Source organism: Elephantulus edwardii, unplaced genomic scaffold (genome assembly GCF_000299155.1).
Source record: "Elephantulus edwardii isolate Elephantulus edwardi_28Jun2011 unplaced genomic scaffold, EleEdw1.0 scaffold00051, whole genome shotgun sequence".
Taxonomy (NCBI): domain Eukaryota; kingdom Metazoa; phylum Chordata; class Mammalia; order Macroscelidea; family Macroscelididae; genus Elephantulus; species Elephantulus edwardii.
The window spans coordinates 114,548-126,429 of record NW_006399801.1 but is presented as its reverse complement, the minus strand read 5'-3'; the positions used below and the strand labels follow the sequence as shown (position 1 = coordinate 126,429).

At 45.0% G+C, this 11,882-nt stretch overlaps 1 protein-coding gene across 1 annotated transcript in view; it reads left to right on the top strand.

The window, feature by feature from the left end:
- Positions 1-1,034: 1,034 nt before the first annotated feature.
- The window catches only part of MX2 (myxovirus (influenza virus) resistance 2 (mouse)), a 33,759-nt gene continuing 22,911 nt past the window's right edge, over positions 1,035-11,882 (top strand). The window contains exons 1-4 of the mRNA XM_006886766.1: positions 1,035-1,118; positions 2,326-2,512; positions 3,226-3,357; positions 6,300-6,454. Coding sequence (XP_006886828.1) covers positions 1,035-1,118; positions 2,326-2,512; positions 3,226-3,357; positions 6,300-6,454 — 558 coding nt within the window. The remainder of the gene's footprint in view (positions 1,119-2,325; positions 2,513-3,225; positions 3,358-6,299; positions 6,455-11,882) is intronic.

Genomic DNA, 11,882 nt, shown 5'->3' with positions numbered 1-11,882 from the left:
AGAAATCTTCTAGTCGAAAATTTTGGGGTTTTGGAGGGGAGGTTAAATGGATAGGAGATCAAAGTGTAGGGGAAGAGATGCACCAGTGAAACCTTACACATTTACTTTTTATGTAAATAATCTTATTACTTATTTTCAGGGGAGAATTAAGGAGAAGTTACATGAACTCTAATTGTTTGTGGAAGTGGAAAATAGCAGAATGATTAAGAGTGAAAAATCAATGTCATTTATATTATTACTCTTTTTTTTTTGTTTGAGTTAAGATGGACAAATCATATTGATTTTTCATACAATCATTCATAGACTTTTCATTCCTGGCTTGGAAATGAGTAGCATGTCCAGGAGGAGGCCAGATTTGCCGATGAGCTGTGATCAGAAACATTTTTAAGGAAAATAGTGAGGCACAGACATGATTTGTGGCCCTGAAACTGTGACAGCAAGGTCAGGTTTGGTTTAAGACATGGTACTTCTCCTCACATTCCCAGCAGTCCTCCTGCCCAGAGTTGAACTAGAAGTGTGAGGCTACAAATAAAACAGAATGCTTTCTATCATGTCAGAGGTAGGAAGGAGCCATTGAAATTCTCTCATGGAAGCCCTGGGAGCTTGCAGGGACCCTCACCTGTGTTCTGTGACAGCTGCCACGAGCCCCTTCTGTAAACATGGGGGCCTGTGCTGGACTACTGGTTCCCTCTTTGTTGTGGGCAAAGACTGGGGTTTGTTAGGTTGAGGCACAGAGAGGCTGTGGAGTCTGGGGGAAGACTTCTTGGTGACCTTTGGAGTCCTCTCCCATTTTCTGTCTTTGCAGAGATTTGGAAGTACAGCACATCCAGGAAGATACCCACCATCCTTGGATGGGCAAAACCTACTGTCTAAGATCCACAAGTCGTGGTCATACAGGAAGCAAAGTCCACTTTTTTTCTTGACACCATTCCAAAACCAAGTTTGATATCTCCCAAAAAATGTCATTGGTATCATTGGGCACAAAGTCAAAACAAAAGATGTTTCCCCCAAATCGACAGGCAGTTGTGCGCTCCATGCACCTCACCACCTCACCTCTGAACCACCAGTCTACCAGCAGCATCCCGCAACGAGAGGATGAGAAGCAGGCAAGCACAAAGGTAAGTTAGATGTAGGCATTCAGAAAAGGCATGATCTAGCCACCAGCCAGATGAGCTCAGAGGCCAGTCACCAGTGTGTTAAAAAACCACTAACAATTTGCTGGTTGCCTCCCAACTTCAGTGCTCAGCTCTGTCCTCTAGCTCTTCTGGTCACCTCCGACCAGCACCAGGAACACACACAGTCCCTGCCGCAGCAGCACTGGACCTCTGAGAATTGGACCTGGGGTCTTCTTTTCCATCTTGTCAAGTCAAAGTCTAGGGTCATGAGGAAAGACATCCTTACACTGAGTGGAGCTATGCTTTCCTTACCCAGAGAAGAGCAAGATCAGAGCCAGTCGTGGGTGCAGGTCATCAAGGCCAATGAGTCACTTTTTAGAGCCAATGCAGACCTCGTGCCCTGCATGTCCTTCTTGTCTTGCCCCTGAGGGACCCCATTTCCTCCATGCCAGCAATTAATATAGCAGTGGGACTTATCAGGTGTCATATGATACATATCATATGTAGAGCAAAGATGTGCTCATTAACCTAAAAGAGGAAGGCGTTTCTCTTCTAAGGAAGAGTAAGAAACCAGCATAGAGGGAGGCTCAGTTCCCAGCCTCCACTATCAGGAAATGTTTGGGTCTCAAGCCTTCCAATTAGGAGGTCTGGGTAACAAACAGGTCCAAGGCTGTGGCTCTCAGTACAACTGTACCATTATAATTCCCAATAAATCTTCAAGGGCTCCTTCCTAGAAGCTTTTTCCACTTTCAGTCCCTCCTCTGGGAGACACTTCTGTCTCCATTCCAGCCAAATGTCTGCTTGTCCTGAGGACACCACCAGTATGAACAGAGTTCAGGCCCTCTTTCCGTAGGCACATTCTGGTCTCCTTTTTCCCAGCCCTAATCTGCAATTTGACGTAAAAAATTTTTAAAAAGCCAAACCAGCTGCTATTAAGTCAATTCCAACTCGTGGCGACTCCATGAGTATTAAGAACCGTGGTCTCCATGAGGTCAAGGCTGTGAGCTTTTAGGAGCACGTAAATAGACCTTTCTTCAAAGGCCACTCTGGGTGAGTCTGAACTGGCAGCATTTTGATTAGCAGTGAAGAGCTTAACCATTTTCACCACCCACCATTTATAGACGCACAGATTCTGACACCAGCTGCAGACAAGGGTAGGGACAAACCCCAGCCTAGAACCAGGGCAGTAAGGTCTGTCCGCCTTGTGTAGGAAAGCAGCCTGAGCAGCCAGTACCGGGAGAAGGTGCGGCCCTGCATCGACCTCATCGACTCCCTGCGGGCCCTGGGCGTGGAGCAGGACCTGGAGCTGCCCGCCATCGCTGTCATTGGGGACCAGAGCTCTGGCAAGAGCTCCGTGCTGGAGGCTCTATCTGGTGTCGCTCTGCCCAGGGGCAGCGGTAAGCAATACTGATCAGTAACAAGTGGCATCAAACTAAACTACAAGTACCAACCAGTCTCAGAGGGAGGTCACTGGGAGGGGTCCTAGGAGAGCTGCCCCTCCACGTCATGGACAGCTTAGACTCAGAAGTGCATGAGGGCAGGGGTGGGGGCCTGGGCATCCTGCTCTGCCTTCTATTCTTTCCCTTATTGTTCACCTCTAAGCAACCATCACTCCCTATGTAAATCAAGTTCCCAGAAAAAACCTGGTGGTTTCTTTTCAGTGGTCTTTACCAGAACCCTGGCTCCTGGGTGGTGGTGCATACACCATTCATGGACTTCACCACTTCAAAAAGCCATGATGGCCTGAGGGTCCCAAACCCCAGAGTCTCAACTCACCTGTCCTATCAGATGGTCTTACTCCCATCTTACTCCCCTTCAGCAAACCCCCTTCCCAAAGGACTCCCAGCTTCTCCCCTGAACTGGTGCTCTCACAATGCCTCCCTCCGATCCACAGTGCAGGGTGCACAGGAGTGGGGTGCTCAGGTTCATGCCTTGCTGTTGCATATTTTCATTCTCTCCTCTTCCTGTAGTTGCTCACTTGGATCCCAATCCAGATCTCCCTGCACTGACTGTGGAGCCTACAAAGTACCAGGAAGTGCAGGCACAGCCGAGGGTAGGGCGGGTGCTTTTAACAGGAAACTTATGTAACATTTGGTAAAATGTCTCTAAGGTATTGTCACCCGGTGTCCACTGGTGCTGAAACTGAAAAGGCAGTCTTGCGTGTGGAGTGGAAAGCTCAGTTATCGAAACGCAGAATTCTACCTCCAGCACCCTGAGGAGGTGGGGAAGTTAATAATGCAAGGTATGGCCCCGAAGGTTTCTCCTGCCTGCATCCATCAGGTGGCTGGTTTCTCCTCCTGAAGACTACCTCCTTCTACCGTTCTTCATTGTATTAATTAACCCCGGGGGTTGGGGGTATTGTTCAATCTCCCAAATGTCCCCCTTTCCTGTGTGGTAAAGTCCCTGGGCGATGCAGTTAAGGTGTTCAGCTGCTAACCAAAAGGTAGGTTGGTGAAGTCCACCCAGAGGGAAGAAAAGCCCGACAATCTACTTGAAAAAATAAGCTACTGAAAGCCCTGTGGAGCGTAGTTCTACTGTGACACCCATGGAGTCACCGTAAGTCAGCATTAACTATATGACAACTGATTTGAGTTCCTTCTCTGAAACATGACTGCTTTGTCTAGGTCACCTCCATTGTCCCTCCAGGCCCTTGTCCAGTTTCATTCTCATGGGGTCAACTCCCAGCTGAACCTCCTACATATACTTGCAGGTTAAAATCTGGCCCCCATTCCCAGGGCCTCATCCTGTTCACACTCCCCTTCCATGATCTGGGTCCCAACCTGCCAGGCTGATTTCCACTTCACAAAGGATTGTGCCCCTTCTTCCTTCTATAGTTTTTCCATGTTCTGATCTCTCTACCTAGTACAATTTCATTACCTATACAATTGTCTGATTACTACCTATCCTTAAGAGTCTTGGTTTAATGTTTCCTCCTCCTCCAGGAAGTCTTCCTGGACAGATCAAACCCTAACCCTGACTAGACACAGCTATCTTGGCTGTCACTTATCTTCCTACTTTATTGCTCTAACTGTGGCCTCATAGCCACATCCCCAGGAAACTTCTCTCAAAGATGGACATTATCCACTTGTACTTCTTGGAAACATAGCTAACATCTGGCTTTGAAACAAAGTTTACCAAGATTTAAGATGATTAATAGGAAACCTTAGAATAACAATAGAATTTAAAAGAAAAAGATCCATTGCTCCTGCAATACACCCTTATACCCCATGGGGGTGATCACTTTCTCATCCTTCCTATCAGATCCCTGCTCTCGTCATCTCTTTGACAAAAAACAAAACATAAAACAACACACACACACAAATCCAAACTGCTATGGTGTTCATTTCAACTCATGACAACTATTATGAGAGAATAGACCTGCTCCATGGATGGGGATTTCGTTTTGGCTGTTAACTTTGCAGAAGGAAAGCGCCAGGCTTTTCCTGTGCAGAACTGCCAGATGGGTGTGAAGCACCAATCTTTTGGCTCAGAGTTAAAGCTAGCCACCTGAGGGCATGATCTCAGCCAAGAAGAGCAAAATAAGCAAAAACAATGGCTAAGAATCTCCAGAGCTATGCACTCTGAGTCCTGTGGAGATGGGCTTTTTGAATTATTAAATAGCAAACTCAGTATCAGGGCAGAGACATTTGATTGCCTTCCTCAGCTTGATGCTTCCCTGGCAACCTTGGCTGTGTTGAGGACATCTTGAAGTTCTTTCCAATACAGAGGCTAATTAAAAGACTTGATGCTATCAAGGAGCTGACCCTCCAGCTGGTTTTCAGAGGCTGTAACACAGGGAAGGCGACCACCAACCTTCCTCCCATGCAGCTGCTGATGGATGTGAAATTGCCTGAGAGGTTCTGCCTTGGGTTAGCAGTACAACTATAAAGATTATGCCCCCAGAGACCCCTAATAGAGATAACCTACCCCTCATTCTAGTTCTCACTCCTGGCATAGAAGGGTGGACTGAGGCTCTCAGTTGACGCATTTCTTAAGTTCAAGCTTTCAAGAATCTGCACTCTGGCAGTGCCCGTGTGGGGACAGAACAGGAAAGCTTCATGCACTCTGTAACCTGAGCTCCTAGCCCCAGGTCTGAGCTTAGGAAAGGTTCCATGTCCCAAGGAATAATGAATGAACCAGAGCCAAACACTTTTGGGATATCAGGTCAAGCTCCCATCCACCGCTGGTGGGAGTGCAACTGGAAAGCTGTGTGGTAGTATGTATGGAAGCAGATGTGCACACTCTACGACCAGATGCCCAGCTCTTGAGTATACTCTCAATCATGTGTCCCCTGGGAGACAGGTGCTAGAACGTTCACAGCAGCACCACATATTTAATTACCCAAAGTCCACCAGCAGTAGCTTGTGCATTATTTTATGTAGTCTACTGCAGGTCTCAATGCGTCCTTCTGGCCCAATCAGAGGATCTGTCCAAATAGAAGAAGTTGTACTCCATAGATACATAGCCTCTGACTCCCCATATGGCATCTCAGGGGTGCTTATGATATGACGGGTAGTTTCCTCTGGAGGGAGCCATTCAAGGAAAAGTAAGGAGGAGGCCAGGTCTTTTATGACTTAAGTCACACGGTGTCACTTCCAGGTCACTCTATCCATTAGAAGCAAGTGTTTATGTTTAGTCCATACCGAAGGGAGGAAAATTGGGCTCTGCTTTTTAGAGGAAAGGGTTTTAAAGAGCATGTGGGCATATTTTTAAAACACTAGGACACCGTTGGGAAATAGTGGGAAAAGAGAGAGTACCCATCTGCAATCCACCATTAAGATATGAGTATATTTCTTCTACTTTTTTTGAGAGGATGCAAGAGTGGCCACCCATATGTATACAACCCAGGTGGTACAAGCTAATTGTTGGGATGCTACCAAAAGGTTGACAGTTCAAATACAACCTGTATGTCACCCAGGTAAGACTAATTAAGCATTAGGATGCTAACCAAAAGGTTGACAGATAAAGCCATCAAACCACTTTGTAAGAGAAAAATGAGGCAATCTGTAGTCATAAAAACTACAACCTTGGAAGCCCTATGGGACATTTCTACACTGTGCTATAGGGTTGAGTAGTGCTTTGAGTAGAAATCAACTCTATGGCAGTGGGTTCTCAAGTAATTTCATCTCTCCTGATCATTAATTTTTATTTTAATTTTGATTTTTCTCCCCTTTGCCTCCATAGCCCAGAATGACATTGCTGGCTGTGGTGTGGGTATTAGCCACGAGCTCATCAATCTGGAGATCACCTCCCGAGAGGTTCCGGACCTGACCCTCATTGACCTCCCTGGCATCACTAGGGTGGCCGTGGGAAATCAGCCTCAGGACATTGGACGGAAGGTGAGTCTTTCTAAACCTCGGGATCAGGCCAAATGGAAATTAGGGAGATTGCAAACTCTCCACCTGACGCCGCATCAAGGGCTCCCAGGCACTTCATCCATTCTCTCTCCAAGTGATCAGAGGAGGGTTGGGTCAGGATAATACCAGTGCCAGGAGCTCACACTGAGTTTCTGACTTGGGCCTGTCGGTTATGTGAGTAGCAGAACCAGCATTCATGGAAACTCATGGAGCCATGAGTTGGGGTTAGCCTCAATTAGTTCAACTGCAGGCGGACAGGCCTAGTGGTATGGAGTTGCACTGCCAACCCAGAGGTTGTTGTTGTTGTTGTTATGTGCTGTCGAGTCGTTTCCGACTCATAGTGACCCTATGCACAACAGCCCTAAACCCTGCTCTATCCTGTGCCAACCGCACTGCCTCTGACACACCCATCCCGATTACCCCAGTCACTGAATCGATCCATCTCATAGAGGGTCTTCCCCTCCTGCGCTGTTCCTCCACCCTCCCAAGCATGATGTCCCTCTCCAAGGACCCGTCCCTCCTGGCAACATGTCCAAAAAAGTCAGATGAAGCCCCAGAATCCTTGCCTCCAAGGAGTAGCTTGGTTTAATCCTCTCCAAGATGAATCTGTTTGTTTTCCTGGCAGTCCATGGTACATTCAGTACTCTTCTCCAGCACCACAGCTCAAAAGCATCCACTCTCCTTCTGTCCTCCCTAGTCATTGTCCAACTCTCTGATGCATAACAAGCGATTGCAAAGACCATGGCCTGTATCAGGCGCACCTTAGTCTCCAGAGAGACACTGTTGTTCCTGAGTACTTTAGAGAGGTCCCTAACAGCAGACTTTCCCTTTGCGATACGCTTTTTGATTTCCTGACTGCTGGTGCCAAGAGTGTTGACTGTAGAGCCGAGCAAACTGAAGCTGTGAACACTCTCAATCTCTTCGTCATCCACCCTGACGCTGCCAATTGGTCCAGAGGTAGGCCATTCAAATCCACCAACTATTTCATGGGAGAAAAATGGGCAATCTCTTCCTGTGCAATTTACAGCCTCTGAAAACTAACTGGAGAATCAGCTATTAATCAGTTCTGACTCTACAGTTCTGACTCTCCTTTTTGGAAGATCCCTAGTGAGTGGTAAGTGATTAATCACTCAACTCCTAACCCAATTTGCACCTGCCAGCTACTCTTTAGGAGAACAATGTGAAAGTCTGTTTGGGTGGATATTTACAATCTGAGTAACCCCATGGGGTTCTTTTCTATCCTTTGAGGTTACTATGGGTCAGAATTACTTGATGCTATTGGGCTTATCTTTTTTTCCCACCAGATAACTGGTCTTCTAAAATAACTGACTTATTGATTGGCTTTTATTGATTTTGTTTTTCACTTTGGCAATTTTGATCAAATTATGTGCTCCCTTTCCTCTCTGACCCTCTTCAGATAGGAGAGGGCTGTTTTCAAAGTGGAAAATAAAAGTATGTTTTGTACAGAAAACTACAGGGTGTGCCTGCATGGATGCAGCTGATAGGTGGAAAATGAATACGGATGACAGAAAAAAACCTGGTGCTTTTGAATTGTAGTGTTAGGGAAGAGTATTGAAGATACCATGGACTAACAAAATAACCAACAAATATGCCGTGGCAGAAGTAACAGCCTTATAGTCAAGCAAGGGCGCTCAAAATTTATCTTACATACTTTGGGAATGTTGCTAGGCTGGGCCAGTCCTTGGAAAAAGACATGCTCAGAAAAGGAATTGCAAAAGAGGAAGATCCTCAACAAGATGGATTGTCATAATGACTGTAGCAATGTGTTCAAGCATGGAGAAAATCATGAAGATGGCCCGTGATAGGACAAGGTTCAGATCTGTTATTCATAGGGTTGCTGTGAGTCATGGACAACTCGAAATCATGTAGCGGCAACAAATGCTGCCAGGGCTTCTTTGTTGCTGTTTTGTACCATAGAGTCGGAACGACCCTCCAGAGGGTTTTCAGAAGCTTACAGGAGGAGATTACCCATCCTTTTCCCATGGAGCAGCTGGTGGATTTGAACTATGTGCCTTTGGTATTTCAGCACAGATTCTTACCTCTGGGCCACTATAGCTCCTTATTTCCAAAAAGCAGATACAAAAGTTCACAAAAGCATATCTCCAGAACACATCCGTTCACACACTTCTCTCTTATTGCCAACTCATAGCTGGTCCTCCAGGAAATTCCTGAAGTTGTAATTCTCATGAAAGGAGATTGCTTATCTTTCTCCTTCTGATCAGTTGGTGGATTCAAACTGCCAGAGCTGGTATGACCTTTGGGTTAGCAGCAAATCTCCCTACTGACTCAGCCACCTGAGCTCCCATGTCTGCTGCAGTAATTGGGAGCATATACCCATTTCTGGTTTCCCGAGGCAAGCTATTATGGAAGTGGATGCCACTCCTCCTTCCAAGCTTGTTTTAATCGGGGAGCTCCACCCCACTCTCTGTCTGCATTGGGTAGCCAATCATTAATGCATTTGACACATCAGTGTCATGGTGTTCAGCCTCACAGCAACCAAAAGTGACCACGGTACAGCAACTTGTACACCAGGGCTATACGACCTAGAGGAATGTCTGAACAAAAGCAATGAAAGGCAGGCCCGAGGGCTGCGGATTAAAAGTCACCCACCCACCTTTGGCTTGGTAGCATCGCTTTCTGTCCACTAGGCCAGCTGATCTCTCTCTCTCTCTCTCTCTCTCTCTCTCTCTTTATGTTGATATTATTGTTGTTAAGTGTCGTCAGGTCGCAGGCGAGGACTCTCCTTCATAGGGTCGCTATGAGTCTCCTGTGACTCGACGGAGTAATGATTTTTTTATGAGCACTAAGGTGTGTCTGATTCAAACCATAGTCTTTCCAATATCTTGCTATGCATCTGAGAGTAAATAAAGAGGACAGAAAAAAAGAATTGACACCTTTGAGCTGTGATGTTGGAGAAGATCCCTGAACATCCTATGGACAGCCAAGAGAACAAACAGCTATATTGTGTGTGTTTTTAAAAAAATTTTTGTTCTTTTTTGTGTGTGTGTACCATGAAATCAGATCTGACTGGTACAAGAGGAGATTACCCCTCCTTCTCCAGCAGAGCATCTGGTGGATTCAAACTGCATACCTCTGGGATTGCAGTGCAACTTCTTGCCACTAGGACACCAGAGCTCCCTTAAACAGCTATATCTTGGAAAGGGTGCAGGCAGAATGCTCTTTGGAGGCAAGAATGATGAGGCTTCACCCCACATACTTTGGGCATGTTGCTAAGAGGTGCTGTTCCTTGGAGAAGGAAACAATGCTGGGAAGCGTGGAGGGTCATGAAGAAGAGGAAGTCCCTCAACCAGGTGGACTGACACAGTGATTGCTGCAAAGGATTCTTGTGTGTCAGGAAGTGTGACAATGGCGCAGGATTGGACAGGGTTCAGATCTTTCATTCATAGGCTTCTATGAGTCATATTTGATTTGATGGCACCTAACAACAAGAACAACCTTTTTTTTCCATTTCAAACAGTCATACAGGTCCCCTCTTCTCCTATTGGCCACATGCCCTGTCCAAGGGAAAGCAGCTGCCCAGTGAGCTCCAGAGGACACTGTAGGTGGGCTCTGTAGGTTTTGTGGGTCATTACTTGCTGTTTCACGTCCACGTGAATGCAGAACAATGTGGGAAGAAGAAGAAAGGATGGGGCCTTTCTTGCCTTTTTGCCTAATTTCTCTCAATTTTTCATTTCAATAGCTTTCTGCCCTCAGTTTCATCATTGCTGCTTTGTGTTGAATTCTATCCAGGCCTTGCAATACTGTAAACCACAATGGTTAAAGATGTCCCTTAATTCTTGGTGTTCAGGAAAACGGTTTGCTGTACAGAATTGCCCTTTCCATATTCCTGATGGCATTTACTAGTCCAGTTGTGAGGATTTTCATTTTCTTGCTGTAGCAATGTAATCCATATTGAAGACTTTATTCTTTGATCTTCAGTAGATGCTTCAAGTTCACTTCTAGTAAACAAAGTTGTGTCATTTACATAACACAGGTTAAGTCTTTTTCCAATCTTGATGTCACTTTCTTCTTCAGATAGTCTAGCGTCTCAAATTATTTGTTCGGCTTGCAGACTGAATATGTAGGGAGAAAGAATGTAACACTGGAACACACCTTTCCTGATTTTTTCTAAAAGTAATTAGTTTTCATTTGTTGGGACTGGAAATTTAACAATAAAGGAGAGTCAGTGCTGCAAGAAACTAACATCACCAGATCAGAAAAGTTTTCCACTATTTCCCAATTTTTAAACCCGTGCAGTGTCTCTTTCTTCTTTTCAAACAACTGCTTCTTAATCCTTGTACAGGTTCAGTGTGAGCGAAATTACATACTCTGGAATGACTACTCTTTCCAGAGTTAGTCCTGATCTATTATAATCTATACAGTCAAATGCTTGGCATGACTGTAAATCAATAAAACACAAGTAAAAATCTTCCTAATAGTCTCAGATTTCAGCAAAGGCCCATCTAAATTCAGCAATGATTTGCCTCGTTCCATGGCCTTTTCTGAATCCAGCTTGAATTTCTGGCAGTTCTCAATCCTTATAGTTGTTGTTGTATGTTGTCAAGTCAGATCTGACTTATATCTGACCCTCCAGTAGGTTTGGGGGGGGGGGGTTAATCAAACAAGAGGTGATTTCCTCCCAGTTATTTTTAATAATCTTGATAATATTTTGTTTGATTGATAGTAATGATTGTATTGATTTATTTATGGTTTTAATCTTAATAACAATTAATGATTATTTGATAATACCCACACTCTGCTAGATCACCTCTCTTGAATGGATATATAATATAGATCTCTTCTAGTCAATTGGCTAGGTAGCTGTCTTCCAAATTTTCTTTTTCTTCCAAAGTTTTTGCATACAAATTTCTTAGCATAGACTAGTGAGCATGTCCAGGGCTGCAGCTGTATGTGGAAATACCTCAGCTAGTTTATTCTCAGTTTCAGTCTCTGAGAAAAGGAAACAGAATGCTTTCTCCTCTAATTCTTCTGAAATGTGTGTAGATCTATGATCAGGGAGTTATTCCCAACATAATGGACCTCTTTCTCCCCCTACAATAATCCCTGTTCCCTCCTTCTTCATCTTTCTGAGTGCTTTTTTTTCCAGAGTGCTTTAGAGCTTCTTTCTATCAAAATCTGGATTTCTTTTTTGATGCTCCATTTACCCAATAACATGTAGGCACCCATACATATGCATATGTTCACCCACCAATACGTTGGTTTTCAAATGTAATATATAATTCCTTCCTTGATCTTCACTGGCTTCCAGGAACATTCATGCTGGATCTCCTCCACTCTTCTCCTGGATACTTCTCCATTTGCACTCACTTCCTGACCTCTGCATGTAGAAGTTCCTCAGGGATGTATTTAGTGATATCTCATCCAGGCT